We start from the raw sequence: 18,883 nt of genomic DNA, 5'->3' as shown, positions 1-18,883 counted from the left end.
ATTTGATACTTCCGTTAATGTAAAATAAGTATTCCTATGAATAAAAAATACAGCAATCATGAAACCTGCTGAAGAAACCGAAACCAACCGACTCCATTGCTCGTCGTGTCACTCAAATGCAAGTTTGTCTTCTGTGGCGACAGACAGTTGAGAGCCGATCCGCTTGTATGGACGGTAACAAAAGACCAGGTTGCCCCCCCCCATCTCTATCGACGGCTCCATCCTCAGGTTTAATGGCGAGTGGTTTTCGAAGCGAGCTCTTTTGTTTTCGAGACGTTACAAATGACCTCGACAGGCCAGGGTATCTGAGGAGGTATCCCCCGTCTCGTCCTATGTCGTGTCCTATGTATCACCACATGGCTGAAGATGAGCAGTCTTTCACACACACAAGTAAGAGTCACACACACACACAAGTTCATCAGTTGCATAATACGGACACATATGTTGGGATGGTGTGGGGATGAACAAGAAGCAGCATGGGGGCACAGTGGTGTCGCCCCACTTGTCCCCTGACCTCCTCCTATCTCTGCATTTCCTTTAGACTAACACTTGAGGTAAAAAGCACTTTGAACATGTTCATCATAAACATGGAGGGGGGGGGGGGAAAGAGTCCATGTCAACATGCCGTTGGTGACGCCAGCCAAATATATGAACATCATCTTACCCTGTGAGCTCTGAGCTCTTTGCAGGAGGAAAAGAAAAAGGTTTTGGAGGAATCAATCAAGCAACAGATTTTAGACAGGTAGGAGACAGGCTGTCCAGTCTGGTTCAGTACCATGAAAGTTAAATTAATAATACATTTCATAAAACCAATACTGCATGTTTAAATAAAAGGTGAATATAAAGCTAGTATTTGAAGGCCTGGCTACAAGGCAGCCTTCCCCCTCTTTCCCTGCTAACCTTGTCATTACGAGACCACATTTTGTCTGACCAAATTTGTTCAGCAGGGTTTATAAAATAAGGACACGCAAGACGCATAAAACAGTCTTCAGAGACACAATTTCATCAAATAAAAGAATGTGATAAAGGTGAACTCTATACACAATGTGATTAGGAATAAAATGTCCAAAAAATTAAAACAAGTGTTACTTTCAGTTCTTGTTTTCCTCTGTAAGCACAGGACACAGAAGGTTATCATGTCATGCCCAGCTGAGCATTGAGACTATTTAAACTTTGGACTCAACACTCTGACCGGGTGTACACATCTGCCTGTATTGCTAGTCATTCGATCGTTGCCAAAGTCTTTCAAGACGCGGAGTAACGCAGGCTCCATATTAGCCCCCCTCCTCTCACCGGTTGAAGCCGTGTCTGGAACCAAGCGATTGAGGCGTTTGCAGAGGTTTAGAAGCCCAAGCAAGCGAGTCAGTGAGAGGAGCAAGGGTGGGGGGGGGGGGGGGGGGGCTGTCAGGCGTCGTGGGAAGGGGGCTCACCTCCTCCTGGGGTGGGGGGGGAGGGCATGTTAGGGGTAGCTCAGCCTGGGCCATGCTACAGGTTAGTGTTGATGTCGATGGTGGGTTATTTGCAGGGCCGAGCTCAACGCAAAGTCATGCAAATGGCGGATCATGCAGCGGTCTACCCAGTCGGCGGCGGTCATGCAATCAGGTCACTGTGGAAACGAGCGGAGAGAGGAGAAGAGAGACGGACACGAGAACAGAGGGGAAGGGGGGAGTCAGAGTGGGAATCATTGTTCCACAAGGACAGGAGTGACCCTCCTCTGTCGGTGGCCCACTTGGCCTGGCTCTGGTTTACAGCTGAGCAGGGCACAGTAGGATTCTCACTGTGACTCCGCCGCAGCTCTTACCATTTTAAATGACAGAACATGGGAGAGTGTTGACATGTCAAAATAAAGCAGGTTTCGTCGACGGGTTTGTCTAATTATAAAAGAATGGTATATATATATACACTCACGAGGACACAGGAAGGAAAACCATTTCAGATTATTTGTATGTCAAGTCACGTATACCTCCTTTCGAACATACCCTGATAGACCACGCCTGTACGTATTCAGACAGTTTGACAATAATGTCGTCAGCGCGACGACCCCTGCACTGGGCCACAGGTGAACCCTCCATCTGTACATCTTGATTGCTACTCCGAGGAGGCCCCCGCAATCAGAGGGACTTGTCTATTGTCCACCCACCAATAGCAGCAGTGGTTCATTTAAGCCTTCCTGAACAACATCGTTATGACAGACCCGCCCGATGCTGATCAAGTGACTCGGTCCTCACTGTTAACCATACGATGACCAAGCTATACTCGATATAGTTGGTGATTTAAAAACACTGTATTGTGGCCATTATGCAGCACCGTCTGGCCCAAAGCAACTGCATAGACATGTTGAGACTAGTCTAAATGATACACGTTCTAGAACAGACAAGACAGCACACTGACATACTAGCCGTTTCTCAGGACCACTCGCTGATGTAGGAGGGAGAGGAGAAGGTTAGAAATATATATAGTAGATCGATATTTTTTTTCAAATCTCACACTGGTAAAAAGTCCCCGTCCCTTAATTAAAGACCCCCAACGAGGCCAAACCCGTCTCAACACTTGACAAACTGGATCCATACAGCACCTACCACACAGAGCACTCCGTAACTCGAAATCACTCGGGGAAAACTCGGGCAGATGAAGATATGAAAATAACCTCAGTTTGTATAAACAATGGATGGGGGAAAAAAATTAAAAGAAAAAACGTACAAAAGCAAAACTCTTGCCATTTACTTTTTGGGGAACTGCATATCTAAGTGGGCTACATCCTTGAGGAAAATCCCCCCCCCAAAAAAAAAAAATAAGAAAAAAAAAAAAAAAAAAAAAAAAGCCAATTGCAGGGGCTGCTTGATCAAATCCAATAAAAGTGGTGGATTTAAAATCATTTACCGAAAAAAATAAAAGGGAGAGTCAAATGTGCGTAAAAAGCCAAGGTAGCAAAGTTTGAGAGGCAGGCAGGCAAGAGAAGAGCAGCAGCAGCTGGCTGTCTGGGACACCCTCGTGTCGGAGCTGCGTTACCGCAGGGTCGTCGACGCCGTGCCTGGTTGGAAGGGTCGGAGGGCGACGGGGGATGGAGGTTAAGGGTCGGGGGTCGGGGAGGGGGGGGTCCTGCCGCGTCTACCTGGCTGTGGCAGGCTGGACGTGTCCTGGGTAGGTGCGGCGGGTGCTGGTGGCCTGCCTTTGGCGGGCCAGGAAGGACTGTCCGGAGCCTGTGCTGGCCAGCCGGTCCTCTGCTGCCTTCTTCTGAATGGCCATACCCTGCACACATGCCAAAGCACAGTCAGCGTGTGACAAGTTGTACCCTGTGGTATGTTGTCGTTCAAAAACAACGGCGGTAAATCCAAGCGAAAATAAAGGGACAGCCTTCTCAAACAAATGTGGTATCTTAATACCGAATATGTGTATCTCATCTTATAAAAAGGCCATCTTCTTTGTAGTCTTAATAACGTCTTCGTGTCTGGTTTTTTGATTCTGTTGAGAGCCACGCTTTGTGCACAGCGCCCTCTGGTGGGCAGACCCGACCTTGAACCCAACCGGAGCGGGGGAGGCGCCACTTACCATGTTGTACCAGGCAGAGACGATCAGCTTCTCCTCCTGGTCTCGCTGGGTCTTGGTCTTGTCAAACTCTTTCTGTGAGGAGACAGAAGAAGAGCCCCTTGAATATGACAATCACCACCATCGCGACCCTTAACCTTGACATGTTACCACGGAGACGAGCAGCCGCCAGACGATCAGCGGGCAGGGAGATTTTCATATGCACAAAGACGGACTCGATAGACATCGGAGGGGTCGGGAACTCCCATGTCTGCCTGTCATGGAAGGGCAGGGGGTTTTTCCTCCGCACAGTACCTCGAGAGAGTGCAGCATCCTCTCCCTCTCCTGCAGCTGGTTCTTCAGCGCCTGGACCTCAGGGGCCGAGCCCTGGTTCTGTTTGGGATCCAGGGTCCGGATGACCTGCAAGAGCCCGCGCCACGTTAGCCCACAGAGAGAGACGCCATAACAAAATGGCGTGGTTCGTCGTAGAACACAACGTAGCGGTGTGACGAAAGACTAGGCCCCAGGGGGAGGGGTGGGTTTCGATACGTACGCTCTTGGCCTTCTCCAGATACTTCTTGTAGCGCTCCTCCATCAGTTTCATGTCCTCGTCTTTCTTTTTGAGCGCCTCTTCCAATTCGTCCACTCGTTGAGCTGGGGGGGGAGAGAGAGGCAGATGTCAGGGTGGGCGAGCGAGGGGGGGGAGGAGCGACGGGAGGCGCGGGGGGGGGGCGACGGGCGACTCACAGCTGGAGGTGTACTTGGGCTCCAGGTCGTCGATGTAGGCCGTCTTCTTCTGCAGTTCAGCTTTGGCCTCCCTCAGTCTCCCCCTTGGAAGGGGGAAAACAACAAAAAGGCCATTTTATTTATCGGATCGGGGGCGAACTTCGAAACGGAAACACGTTGCAGAATCTACGTTGGGAGTCGTATGTGGATAGGTAACTTACATGTGCTCTTCATAGTTCTTCTTCAGAATGATCGACTGGGGAAAAAGAGAGCAAAAAGCGATGTTTTTAGAAAGGAGATTGCTGTGACAGATTGATAGTATAGGTTTGCTACAGTTCTGTTGGCTGGAGAATGGACATCATCACCACAGACTGTCCCTTACGCACCTTACAGAATTTAGCCGAGCAGTATTTCAACTGTAATATTCATGCTCTCCTCAACCTATCCAATAGGGGGCATCACTGAGCAGAGAATGTTTCAAATGCTGCCTATGTGATTCTGCATAAATATATACAGTTGAATAACGGAATGTCATGGTAAAACATTCCAGAGTTTTTTTCCCCCAATTCATAATTCTGTAACGATTTAGTCACGGGCTGTACAAAAACAAAACAAAAATCGATTCGTTCATCGAATTTACAGATCATTTCACTTTTTAATAGAATGGACAGATTCATGGAGATAATCACTCATCAACTAAAGCAAAGCAGGGTTTGAAAGTAATCTGCGACCGGCAAGATGTCACAGACCAAGAATCCACACCACCAATACCCAAAAAGTTATGTTCGATTCGTAGCAATGATTCGCCACTAATTAAGAGGACAACCATCAACTGGAAACTGTTCCCAAAATGTAAGATTTCATTTTAAGAGGTACTTGGGGGGGGGGGGGACAGTAAATGCAGTAAGCCACGAGTGGATCACCAAGCCATACTTACAATAGTCTGAGAGGGGAGGCAGAATTTCAAAAAGAAAACGAGAAGGGGTTTAATGAACGAACACAACCAGGAACCCACAGCCAACACAGAGACAAGGAGCGTTGATTTGGATGAGTTGTGTCATGCATTAGGACAAGACACATGGGGCAGGAGATGACAGGCACTCCGGTAACATGATCTCACACACACACACACACACACGCTCTTCCTCTTGGACACACAAGCGCAGACACACCCCTCCTGTTGAGGTCATCGTCGCGAGAGGCCCTGTCCAATCAGGAGTTGTCTATGCACATGGCCTGTAACCACCATACAGGCCAGGCAGAACTAGCACAGCCTCTCCAGAGCTAAAAACAGAAATGACACCACACACGAGAACAACAACACAAAGAAAACAAAAACACACACCACCACAACATGACAGTGTTAGAATGGGTTAGTACGACACAACAAGAAGCCATTCATTCGGTGGTCGTCAATGTATGATGGAGCGGGGAGATGGGAGGGCCAAACAATAATGTCAGGATTTCTGGCTCGAATACTCATCCGGAAGAGGTCAAAACACTCATCCGGAGGAGGTTTCAAGATAAAACGATCCTACAACCCAGTCTATAGAAAGGAGACACTCCACACGGTGGTCAGCGGTGGTACTACAGACAGGGAGCCAGGTGGTCCTCCCCCCCCCCCCCCCCCCCCCCCCCGCTCCCCCCCCCCCCAGGTCCAGTACTCACGTTGTCCGCCTTGGAGCCTTGTTCCTGGAGGGACTTCTGCAGCTCCTCCACCTGGCTCTGACCCTCCATCAGCCTCTGGTTCACCAGCCTGAAACACACGCAGGGGGGGGGGGGGGGCTCGGTCACATGGTCACACAGCTTGACGAAGTATGTTAAGCTCTAGCCGACCGCCTAGCGTTCTGCGTTGATGCGTGTGGCGTGTGGGGGAGGATGGTCCAACCACAGCGCCCGGGAGCGTGAAGTGGCATGTGTACGGTGTGTCAGCGCTTGTTTCGAGCGTGTCGATGGAAGCGTAGGGCGCTCGTATCGAGGACGTCACGTGACGTGTGCGGGCCCATGGCACAGCTCCGGTGCGCGGTGTGGTAGTGTCCGGCGCTGGCGCTCCAGAACACACCTGTTCTCCGTCTCCAGCTCGTTCTTCCTGCTGTTGGCGTCCTCCAGCAGGCTCTGCAGCAGGGCGATCTTCTCGTTGTCCGAGCCCTCCTGGGCCAGCTTCAGCATCTTGTTTTCATGTTGCAGGCGGATGAGTCTCTCCCTTGGGACAACACAGAGGATGGGCCGTTAGCATGGTTAGCATGTTAGCTTCGAGCTTGCTAGTCGGCGGATGTTAAGTCTCTGTTAGCTTCCATCTGGGCTGGTAAGGGGGGGACCCTGACTAATCCTGTCCGACCCTGCTAGCTTGTGGCCGCCTCGGTGATGGCGCTCTACCGTGACAGCTAAGACCCGAGGTCAGACGTTCAAAGTCACGGGATCGCATCAAGTTTTGAACCGTTTGAGCCCCATGGAAAAAGCATGTTTCTCTGTAACATTGTTCGGAAAGGAATTCTCCCACCAAGGTAGCTCGAACACGGCACCACATGAAGCCATTTTAGGAGCAAACCACAGCGCCACAGTTCACAGGAGAGGAGGTCGTTTGGCAGCTCCTCGAAGAGGAGCAGTCACAAAGGAGGTGTTTAGTACAGCAAGTACTGGGCGGGGCCGACCAGCTGTGGGCGAGCTCGGGGCTCTTCTAAGTGTTTCCAGACGAGGCTAAGCTACGCTAGCCCACCAAACGAAAATCTTGGAAAGCCACTGGAGCGGCGGGTCGGCTGATGCAACTCCAGCATCTGGAGTCTGGGCGTTATGTAACGTGACGACTCCACAGCCGGGAGCACAGCTCGGCCCCCAGCAGGAAAGAGCCTGCGAGGTATGCGACTGGGAGAGAGGCCCAAGAAAAAAAAAAAAAAAAAAAAACTCTGACTGGCTGAGGCAAGAAAGGAGCCGGGGAGAAGGAGCCTGATTGGCCGGGGGTACGGGGACGAGCGGCTTTGAACTGGTCTCGCGACTGATGCAATCGTCGTCGTCCCCCTGAGAAGAACACTTCATAAACACATCGCAAAAGCCCTTCTCTGGAGTGCGTGTGTGTGTCGGGGAGGGGGTGGGGGGGAGGGGGAGTGTTGAGGGCTGAGGAGGCTAAGATGTCCTTATCAGTCTTTAAAGAGGAAATTAAGCTCATCTCTTGCAAACTCCAGCCACGGTGATAACACGCATGAGAAGGGAGCTTGAATGAACCACGGGAATACCGGCAAGCGAGAACACGACAACCAGCTGTCCAACGCGAGCCGCTCCGGGTGGAACACAGAGCGAACACGCACCGTGGTGAATTGTGGGAAGGGAAAAACAATTATACTGTGAAAATGTTTTGGGGTTTTGACTCTGCAATCGTTTTTTTTTTTTATCTGCAGTTGAATGCTCCTCCACTGAGCTGTGCTCATCTTTATCCACAAATAGGCATGGCTTTCACCGGCACGAAAGCAGGAGCTCTCTGGGGGCTGTGGAATGTCTGGGGGAACTGGACGGGGGGGGTGGGGGGGGTTAAGAGGTCCTACCTTATCTCCGGAGTGACGATCTCTGACGCCAGCGAATCAGAGCCCTCGTTACTTCCAAGTGGAACCAGGCCTGGAGGGAAAAACAGGGGGTCGTAGTTAGAGGTAAACACTGGTTACTGACACAGGCCGGAGGCACGCATTTGAACAACTCCCCTGGAGACGCAAGGCCAGCAGGAGGCAGCGAGAACAAAAACAACCCGTTTTTTTTGTTTTTGCCTTAAATAACCAGACAACCTTGGTGAACTGGTTCACAGGAGGGTATGACTGGTTAAGTGTTCTTGTGGTGTAGCCTAGCCGCGCAAAATGAGGGAAAAATAACTTCAAGGGTAGACAAGAGATGAGTTTCACCTGAGGTGAGCTGTCCTTCCTGAGCCTGGACACAACGCAGCTCCTCGATAGTCTCCTTCAGGGAGTCTCTCTCCGTCCTCATACGCTACAGGAGAGAGGGAGAGAGGATGGATGGAAGGGGAGTGAGTGAGTGAGATGGAGGACTAAACACACACTTTTTCATGTGGTCACAGCCAAGTAGTACGTTTCCAATTTGTGGGTAATTCTGTGAAAAACAACGTCTGTTGGGAGAGAGGCGAAAAAAACTGAGCGCTCCAAACACAGTCGCCTCCACGTAAACAACTATTTGCCTCAATCCTCATCAACGCAGGACTCTTCAAGATCGATGACTGCTTTAGCACAACGTCTACCACCCAACAACAGGAAGTAGTAAAGCAGAGGAGAAATCCTCCCCTTTTCCCATTTTTTCTAACCCTGAAAGGTATATCAAATCAGAAAATAACCCCCTTCGGGCACGTACGTCTTTTTCTTTTTGGAGCGAGTCCACCTTCTCCTTTAGCCGTTTGTACTCAAACTCCATCTTGTCCGCTTTTTTGGACTCCTCCGACAGTTTGTTCTGAAGCTCGACCACCTTTTGGACAAAAGCCCGGGTACGTCAAAAAAACGAAACGACGCTGCGTTAGCCTGTATAACAAGTGCGTGTGCGCGCGTGTACCTGTCTCTTGTAGGTCTCCAGCTGGCTGCGCACCGCGCCGGCCTTGCGCAGCTCTTCCTCCAGGCTGACCGTGTTCTGCATGTACACCGTGTTCTTCTCCTCCAGCAGCTTCACCTGCCGCCTCAGGTCGCCCAGGTCCTCCAGCTTCTTCTTGTACGAGTCCACCATGCCCTCCAGCTTGGACACCTTGTCGGACGAGTGTCTGTGGATCACACGCGCACACACACACACGCGCACCTTAGGTATAGTTCGATTCATCAGTGAGAAGCCGGAAAATGAGACAAACAAACAGAGAAAGAGATAGATATGAAAGATTGATTGGTATGAAAGAGATAAATATGAGAGAGAGAGACAGAGAGAGACAGAGAGAGACAGAGACAGAGAGAGACAGAGAGAGAGAGAGACAGAGACAGAGAGGGAGGGGTAGCGTGTGGGGAGGTGAGTCTGACCTGAGGACGTCCATCTCGTCCTTGAGGGACTGGGCTTCGTCGGCCAGGGCGGTCAGCTCCTCGTTCTGACCCCGCAGCTCCGTCAGCTCCTTGTCCAGCTCCTCGCAGCGGATGCGGAAGTCGTCCTTCGCCGCCTCCAACCTGCCCCCGGCCGCGAGACGCACACGTTAGTCCGCGCGCGCGAGACGCCAACGACTGAAACACTTAACTGCCCGAGAGAGAGTCCTTCCAAAGGGGATCTGTGGAGGGGAGGTTCCAGGAAGTGGTGCAGGGATTGGCTACTCAGGGAACACACACACACAACCTTGCCGCGGTGAGTAACCAATACGGGTGCCTGGCGACCGTGATCGACTGTGTCCCGATGATAAGGGGTCAGAAGTAGAACCAATGGGTGATCCCGAGAGGGAAGGGAAGGGGGTCCTAGACCCTACCAGCAGACCCCATGCTTTACCTGAATGTTGTGCTGCGCGCAATTAAAAAGGCCTCGCGGGGTTGTTTTTATAGCCCTTTAATCTGTGGAGCATTCGGGCCTTTAGTGAGCCCCGGCGGAAGAGAGAGGAAATCGATAGCTTGCTAACGATTAGCCCCCGCCACTGTGAGTTGTGGTGCTTGCTCTTTTGTGGCAACTCTAGCGCCCGTGGCAGCCTCCCAAAGTTGGCCGTGTCTGTATCTAAACACTCTGCATGTGACCTGCGGACAGGTTCCTAAGCAGAACAGCGCCAGGCGTGGAGAACACGGCGAGGTAATCGATCTGTGGGAGCTAAGGGGGGGGGGAGGAGGTCAAGCTGGTTTTGGCCCCCGTACAGAAAGCCTGTTGTTGTTCACGGCGCAGTGAGTTGCAGGTTCGAGCCCTCCGTGGCCTCAACGAGGGGAATCCTTGTTCGTTTCTCCCCGTCCATCCCCATGATCACTTCCCCGGGCTCCCAAACACACACACACACAAATCCTTGCTTTGCCTCCCCTTCCTGCTCCATACCCTCTCCTCCCCCTGTCCCTCACCCAGCCAGGGTCCACCCTGGGTCCACCCTGGCTGGGTAAGGGTCCATCACGTGCCCCTCCATGGCTCACCTGAAGGTCTCCTCCTGGAGCTGCTCCAGCTGGGTCTGCAGCTGCAGGTGCCGGCGGCCGGCGGGGCTGTTCAGGTCCTCGATGGAGTCAGACTGGTTGAGCCGCTCCATAAGGATCTGGTTCTCGGCCAGCAGGCTGCCTTTCTCCTCCTGCAGGGCTGCCACCTGGGGGGGGCGCGGGAGTGGGGGGGGAGGGCGTTGGGGGCAGAGGAGGGGGAATGAGGAACGAACTAGGAGACGCTGGAATCTCGGGGGGCCCCCTCAGATGTGAGGGGGGGGGGGGGTCATGCAACTCTCCCAAGGAGAGAGGAGATCAAAATGGGGCCAAAGTAACTTTTCCGAAAATGCTACTATCCGTATCGTTTTGGGGCTTACTGTTGACGACGAGAATGCTTTCTTTGTCGTTATGACATTGACTTTAGGCTAGTTGAACACAGTTTCAATATTTAACTGGGCCAAACAGGATGATTTCCTTCACAGCACACATCACTTTGCTCCCAAGACATCTTATACAAAAGGTTTTAATTGGTTTCATTCGGGGGGAAATGGCAAGCACACGCAAACTTGTCGCAAAGGCAAACCAACAAACTTACAATGCCAACAGGGCTACATGCGATTTATGTGGCCTTTTCAACAAGAAGGGGTAAGACCAAACTCCACACAAAAGCGAAGCGGCAACTGTGTTTCGAGTTGAGAAACAGTCATGTCGGCAAATATCTGACTGAGGTGTGGGGCTTCATCGCGCTGAAAAGGCGGAGCGGCGCGATTCGCCGCAAAACCGCGAGATGTTTTTTCCTCCCCACACTTAAATGAGTGTTTCTCCCCACACTTAAATGAGTGTTTCTCATACTTCAACAGGCTCTGGTCTTTTGGATAAAAGAGACGACGGAGCCTCGGCCCCCCCCTGGGAGGTTTAGAAGATAAGACCGGCTTTCCTGCCGTCATTTCTACAATGGAAGACCCAGGGTGGCCTTTTTCGTCATGAACCCATGACAAACACAAACATCCCCTGTAATTTTCCACTCCACGGCAGACTACAGGATTATTGCCGAGTCATGAGTCTGGCTCCATGATGTTTCTACAAAGCTTTTCTCCTTAGGAGGCGGTTGCCTCGCTTGCTGCAGCCCAGGAGCCCACAGTCAAGCACTGCCGGCCTGCTGTTGCCATGGGACGCCATGGTGACACACACTGGAGGGTTAACATGGGGGCGGGTAGGGGGTTGGGCATTAGTCTGGGGTGTGGTTGTGACACGCAGCACTAAGGTAGACAGGGTAGCTTATGCGCACACGCAAACACACACGCACACCCTCGCACGCCAAAGTGAAAGGAGGCCTGGATTCCACAGAAGATGCTGTTAAGCAGACTCAAAAACCAAAACAACCCAGGGCTTTCACACAGCAAACAGCAAGGACTGAGAGAAGAGAAAAATAAAAAGGTCCATTTACCCTCTCCTCAAGTTCAACATACTCTAACCTCAGTCTATCTCGCTCCTCTTGAACATGGCACGCCTTCAAAGCAAGGCAAAAGAATGTGAGGTTTCAATCTCGTCCGGGGGGGGGGGGGGGGGGGGGGGGGGGGGGGGGGGGAGTCAATGATCAAAATGGACAGGAAAACAAACAAATGCGGAATACAGTTTGCAGCCTGTCAACTTCTGTTAAAAGTCACGAAGGCTGAGTTCTACAAGACAACTCAAAATGCGATACTGAAAAGATATATTGTCAAGAATCAAAGGTGATGTCTTCTGTCTGGGGTTTGGTTCGGGGGGTGGGGGGGGGGGGGACTGAGATGAAGAGACGCGCAGCCGTGCGACACACCAACCTGCATGTCCAGCTCGTGGCATCGCTGGGCTATCTCCTCCTTGGTGGAGAGAGCGTCGCTGAGCTCCTCCGCGGTCTTTTTGAGCTGGGAACACAAGATGAAACTTGCAGAGCTAGACTCGAACAGTTGTAGTAACTCTGAGAGGTGGGAATCTGGGGTGTATCCGAGAGAAACGGCTCTCTGTGAAGGGAGGAGGTGAGTCTTACCTGTCTGTCCAGTTCAACGTAGGAGTCGTTCCCTCCCATGACTGGAGTCTCTTTGCTCATCAGCTGAGGGAAAAGAAATTGGGATGGTTAGCGTTGGACAGAGAAACGTTTCGCCGTTACTCCCTTCCAGAACGTTCCACACGTCGGGATTCGGGAAAACACTTCGGGATTCGGGGGTTCGCAGTCTACCTCTTGAATGGCAGTCATGACGACGTGCTGCACCGATTCCTCCATCATCATTATGGTCTGGATGTATTCTGCAAGGGCAGAGAGACCGTTATGGTATGCCATGAATTCAATTGACTTCATTTCGAATCGATTCACAAGAGCCCCTCAGTAGAAAACGAGTGAAGCAAAGCGAGTGAAGCATATCTGACCAGCATTTGTCTGGCGGCTGCTGCCTATTTCACACCCTGCTAGACGTGGACGACGTGGACGACGTGGACGACGTGGAGGACGTTACCTTGTTTCTGTTCGCAATTGACGGCACAGCCGAGGATGAGCTGCAGCATCCGGCCCAGCTCTGCGGCGTCGCTGTGCTCGCCGATCAGATTGACGTCGGGCAGGGTGAAGTCATTGATCTGCTGACCCAGGATCTGCATGAGGAAGGCTGCCGTTAGCGCACCCACACAAACACTCCCAAAACCCTCAGTGTTGGGGGATGGGTCAAAAAGATGGGGGTGGAAACCAGGAACCCATTGAGATTCTGAGATTGTAAATGATCCTCTTTTACCTCTTGGTTGTAGTCTAAGATGCCTTTCAGTATCTTCTTCAAATTGCTGATCTGAATGGTGTGGTAAAAAAAAAAGGGGGGAAATTTGAGCGTTAGACCTAGTCAAGGTTTTCCCAAACATCAACGCTAGAAAACCTTGAGCGTAACCACTGAAGAACAGGGTCCCAAACCTTCAACCTCCAGTTATCCCCGACATCAGGCTTGATCCTAGCGATCCAGCTGTCACTGAAGTACACCAGGTCTCTGAAACGAGAGTTAGGGTTGGGGGGGGGGCTTGTGAGGAATGACAACACAACACCACACATTGGACAGGAAGGCCTTACTTTGTGGTCCCGTTTTTCACACAGCATATGAGTAGAGGCAATAAAAGAGGAATTGCTACTGAAAGAAACTCGTGGGATAGTTTGAAAAAGGCAAGTGTCATCGGACTGAACTCTGCTCGTGGGGACTTGTGGTTTGAGACTCACATTTTCTGGAGGGCTTGGGCCATGACGACCCCACTGGTGAGGTCGTCCACTGTCTTGCATGGTGCCTCCACGCCAAACGTCTGGACCTGGAGAGGAGAAGGCGATGAAAACGGGATTTAGGATCGCTAACGTCCATTCCCACAATGTCCTTTTCGCCAGAGGACCTTCCCACAGGGAACATCGCCAAAGTTGCAATGACATGTCAGTTGAAGAGTCTGGAAGCTTCTTCCCACTGGTACTTTAACCCAAATACTTTGCAAGCTATGCGCCTTTGGCAGAAGTCCAGCGACTTCTGCTGTTCTACTAGATGTCACCATGCCCTCAGTTTAATCCCCCCGCCTCGCCCACCCCCACACCTATTGTCCCTGAGGGAGAATTGTCCATTCTCCCTCAAGAAGTAGGCTGGTCTGACAAGTTCTGACGCAAAACATTTTGAGTGGCATGTGTGAACTGACCAGAGGAATGCTTGACGTGTGTGACAGAGATGCAGTGCATGATGTCAGTCAAGTCCGGCTGCAGGTGTGATTGTAGGCCTCAGAAACAGCCCCCGCCCTCTACCTTGAGTGAACACTGTAAATAGGGGGACGCGATATGGCCCGCATGAGGAGGATCTTAGACACGCACACGCACAATAACGACTTTACTGAAAGGCCAAAAGTGAGGCTTTTCATAAAGACGAGACATTCACACAACCAAATTCTGGTCACTGATCAATTTTCTTGTTTATGAACGGCAAACTGCCACCGCAAGGAGTTGGTCTGGGACGTCCCTGTTCAGAACCCTAGCCCTATACAGTAGTAGGCTTATTAATTAGGGAGGTACACAGACCAATGTCAGGTCAGATAACTCAATTTCCTCGGGGACGGGATAATCCCGTGAAAAGACGTGATGTCGTTTATCATCCTAGGGCTTCATTAGATGCATGTCTGTCAGGTGTACAGCTGTCCAGACCAATCAGGACGGGACTCTAGCCTTCTACAGCTTTCCTATGGAACGGCGCGCTCTGGAAACCAGCTGCACATCTTCCAGCATAGACCAGGACCATATGGAGCATTGGGCCAACTAAATGGGCTTTGTTTTTTAGACGAACAGCGCTGTGAAAACCAAATGCCTGTGAGGCACCTTCGGTGCAGGTCACATGAGAGTTCCGTGTGTGTCGACAACACACAGACCACGGGCCTCTTCAACCAGCACTTTGTCAAGGACTAAAAGGGCAAGCCTAAAGGTTGTTTCGAGTACATGGAAATAAAAATGAAACGTGTCGCATTGGCATGAAACACACATTGGTGAAGGATAATGCCAGCGGTGTACCCAAAACAGACGGCGAGGGTCACGGGTGACGAGAGAATGGTAGCCTAACAGGTCTGCTTTCTTTCAGTCTGAACGGTCTCTACCTCAGACGCGCCGGGCCATTCCATTCCCCCCACAGCTGTTCAACTGCTGCAGAGCCAGAAATATTCCATCTCCGATCTGACAGCTATGCCACAAAACTGGCAAGCCAGCCATTCAGCCCCCAGCATGGGCCCAGAGCCAAAAGAGGTTGGACCAAAACAATACAGACTGTTACGTAACCACGGTTAGAAGGGAGAGGGTGTGGGTATGCTGAACATTCAAACACACACACACACACTGACACTTGGGCTTACATCCAGCCAAGGGTTCAGAACAGAGTGAAGTGAGAGAAAGCTTTGTTGGATACAGTGCTGCTGAGTGGGTAACAAGACAACTCAAAACAACAGCACGTGCACGCACACACACACACTCGCAGATGTCCCCAGTTTGCAGCTCCTCACATGGCTGAAAGGACAATATCAGAATGTTCTGGATGGTCTGGAACCCGGTTGGGTCATCTCTTAGTTTTGTGGCTCATATTACAACACGCAGACTTTAACTGGCATGTCAGGCAGTACGCCGTCCATCATGCTGTCACCCTGGCTAGTCTGCCAACTCACATGTTTGTCTTAAGCGGTAGAACCCAAGACCATAACAGTCTTCACTTAAGTAGACCTAATAAGACCGTCCAAAACGGTCATCGACAGAGGGAGATACGTGGAGCTCAGTGGCAGGTCCGAGCCTTTCACTGCAGATCAAGAGGTCGTCGGTTCCAATCCCAAGTATCTGCTAATCAAAATCCATTGTTATGACCGACAGGCGGGTTATTACATTATACCAGACTACTCCCCCAGATGTGCCGTTTCCTACAGACAGGGGCCCATAGGCAACACTATTGAAGCTATGGGCATCCGTTACTGACCAGGAGAGCTTGCTTTTAAGGCACGATGCTGCTGGTACGCCCCTGGAAGCGGGCAGTCATCCCCTGAGACTCTGATGCTGCTGGGCCTAGCTGTCCTCCCTGCCTTTCATCCACCCCTTTGGTGGATTTTTTTTGGTCCGCTCCATTTCACCGCAGTTACAATAGGGTGGGAAGGCATCTTGTAAATATAGGCCAAGTCGCCTCCTGTTTGCCTCAGTTCAGCACAGGCATTTCTCTTCCTTCCCAAGATGCGGAGACAATCAACGCATTGTTGTTGTTTCGTCCCTGCATTGTCTGCCGATCGATGTCGTTTCGTGATATGACGCACGTTGACAACACAAAACTGAGGTGAAATTTGGGGACGTTTGGTGTGGGGAATTTGCTCAGCTATGCTTAGCGTGCTGAAATGTTGCAGAGAACAGGTTATATCTAACCCACAGTATGCTACAGCGGAAACCCATCGCTCTGAGAGTTAGATAAAAAATGATTTATTTTTTCAACTGCCCTGACACTGTTGGCTTGACTAAAGTTTAACAGGAAGAAAACCGGTGAGCCTATGTGAATCGTGGAAGAAAACTAAATCAATTACTGCATGAATCATCAGTATGAAGATCTGCTTGTGAGTTATGCTAAGCCCAGGCCTAATTGTGAGCAGATAATCGTCAAGGCCGGTGGTGTGAGATACAGGCCTATCCTTTCCGCAACCTCCCATACAGGGCAGCAGTACACCGATACAACATGCAGTTCCTTTTTGATGGGCCAGGGGTGAGAGTGTGTGTGTGTGTGTGTGTGTGTGTGTGTGTGTGTGTGTGTGTGTGTGTGCGCATGCACGTGTGTGTTGTCGGCCATAAATGAAGGAGTCTTCAGCTTACTAAGCAACAAAGCTGAACAGTTTCTGTCCCTATAACATCATAAAGAAGGAACATGCTAAACTTCAGCACCTCAATGCATATCTTATTGTTTAAGGTATGACATAATACATCATTAGGCCCCATGATCGAAGCTTGATCTGACTAGCATATTGTGTTTTAGCACAAAACGACACTGTCGACACACAGAGGGAAGGGCAGCGTGCCCTGTTCACCTAGATACGTTGCTATGATGGGGCTTTAAGTTTAGCTCTGACGAGCTGGGTTGGGAAACCCTACCCCGTGACACTGCTCTGTCCTGGGCAGAGAGAAGCCAGGGACACCTGAGCAGACCCAACACCCGGCCACTCAGCAAACTCGCCTCGGCACATAAACAAAAGCCGGAACGGAAGCCGCTCGATCCCAGCATCACCGTTCTTCGGCCTTTTTGCAGCTCGCCTGGAATGTGGACTCACATGCTTGATCCCAAACGGTGTGCTGGGCTGACTTCCGCCAACTCGACGCCCATTGTGGCCTGGCAAGGATGTTAACAAGTGCTTACTTTGGGAAACTGTGTGGGGATCTGGGATTCAGTACAATGATAGATATGCTATGGTTCAAGGTCCAACAGCCCTCTGTAATAATACAAGCTACTCGGATCAAAATCCTAATTAATCCCGTAATCATTCTGAGGCGGTTTATTTCGGCAAGCTCTTGTGACCCTTGCCTAGGACTCTTATGCTGAAGAATGAAATGCATTTTGTAGCAATAACATTTCACAATGTGTATGGATTGTTGCACATATAATCAACTCAAGCTTGGTTTCTTCATCAGCAAATAGCCTTGGCTTAATGAGAAATGGGCTGAATCTAATTCCCCAACTTCTCTGCCCTGATGAGACACACACAAGAGTTTTCCAGTTGTCCAACATTGTTCATCATGACAGAGAAAAAAAGGAAATCCACACCCACATAGGCCTGCCTACTCGTCAGAATGTGAGGAAACAGATGGGAAAGGGAACAATCAACCTTCCAGCTAAACATGACCGAGACCGTGTTAATAGAAGAGACAGCATCGCTGGCTCATGTGAGATGACTGTACTTGATGTTATATTAAAATACACATTTGACATTTTATGAAATAAGTGCAGTTAGAGAGTAGGACCAATGTCCTGTTTTAGGCTATGTGTAGAGTTAGATTGCGTAGGCAATATATATACATATATATATAGAGAGAGAGTCAACACTACACTGCTACTGACACACAGGAAGAAACACTGTCATCCTATTAACTTTCAAGCACCCAGTCCCAGGTAGCAATCGCTGTCAGGTAGGATGTGATAAATGTGTTGGAGAGGAGATAATTCCAAACCTCATTCCGTTTTCACAATCTCAAGGATTTAAGACGGATTTAAAGAGAAAGAGAACCGGAAAGGTCAACATGGGTGCCCCATTCCCAACTCAGACATGACTAGTAATTATGACTTGAACATTCGTTAGATGTGACGTTAGTTGTGAGTATGACTGGTTGGATAGCAAACACAGACTAAAGGATTATGAGTCATATTGATGCTACACAGTACACAGTAAGGCTGAGCTAATCATGTTCGATGTACATGAACTGCTGCTAACGTCTAGTCTGTTTGCGTTAGCAACCAAGCTAAACGCCTTAAGGAAAATCATATCAGCGAATATGCCATACATACCCATGTCAGGAGGCTCTCGCACAATTCAACTCGGTCCACTGACTCCAAAGTAGTCATCGTAATGTTACAAATCAACGCTGATACCTAGCTATTTATCCGAAGATGGACAGCTAGCTAGCTAGCCCAATACGGTAGAAATGGTTCAGAATCCAACAACAACACTTCTGCCTTGGTGTCTGATCAACGCGTTTGCCAGGCACCAAAATAAAGAATTACGCCGGCTAATCTGTGTCTGACAGGACAGATGCGGTCCAATCACGGTTTTAAACATATAAATATATCTAAATCAATAACAGCGTCGTATAACTGTTTCCACAAAACGGAGACGTGGAGACACAAAAAACCACCGGTCTGTCTCCCTTCTAACCTCAGTTTTTCCAGAAGGGTTGCCAGGTTTTGTTCATACAATCCCCCAATGAAGGTGTCTACACCCTGAGACCGAATTTCACACTCGAATTTCTAGACAGGAATAGCCGGGGGCGTGGTTATAGTGTGTATGGAGTTTCGGGGGTAGTTTAGGGGAGATATAACCACTCATTCCTTTAT

The 18,883-nt window shown here is 50.3% G+C and overlaps 1 protein-coding gene across 2 annotated transcripts; it reads right to left on the bottom strand.

Moving 5' to 3' along the window:
- Window positions 1-260: 260 nt before the first annotated feature.
- Window positions 261-18,740, bottom strand: hook3 (hook microtubule-tethering protein 3). 2 transcript variants are annotated; one of them, XM_047014826.1, is made up of 24 exons: window positions 18,338-18,740; window positions 13,531-13,616; window positions 13,234-13,306; window positions 13,064-13,114; window positions 12,794-12,926; window positions 12,520-12,587; window positions 12,331-12,393; window positions 12,125-12,208; window positions 11,752-11,814; window positions 10,308-10,471; window positions 9,240-9,380; window positions 8,791-8,992; window positions 8,596-8,706; window positions 8,136-8,220; window positions 7,788-7,857; window positions 6,314-6,454; window positions 5,920-6,007; window positions 4,473-4,507; window positions 4,273-4,355; window positions 4,079-4,179; window positions 3,841-3,945; window positions 3,550-3,621; window positions 3,113-3,249; window positions 261-1,606 (listed from the first exon to the last, which is right to left on the bottom strand). In XM_047014826.1, exons 1-24 carry the CDS (start codon window positions 18,392-18,394, stop codon window positions 1,591-1,593), a joined length of 2,229 nt encoding a protein of 742 aa, XP_046870782.1. In that variant the 5' UTR covers window positions 18,395-18,740; the 3' UTR covers window positions 261-1,590. The 2 variants fall into 2 exon arrangements, with proteins under 2 accessions (XP_046870782.1, XP_046870784.1); XM_047014828.1 differs by lacking the exon at window positions 11,752-11,814.
- Between the last annotated feature and the right edge of the window lie 143 nt (window positions 18,741-18,883).

Source organism: Hypomesus transpacificus, unplaced genomic scaffold, assembly GCF_021917145.1.
Source record: "Hypomesus transpacificus isolate Combined female unplaced genomic scaffold, fHypTra1 scaffold_27, whole genome shotgun sequence".
Taxonomy (NCBI): Eukaryota; Metazoa; Chordata; class Actinopteri; order Osmeriformes; family Osmeridae; genus Hypomesus; species Hypomesus transpacificus.
Note: the sequence above shows the minus strand (reverse complement) of the source record. Positions and strands in the feature narration are given on the sequence as shown.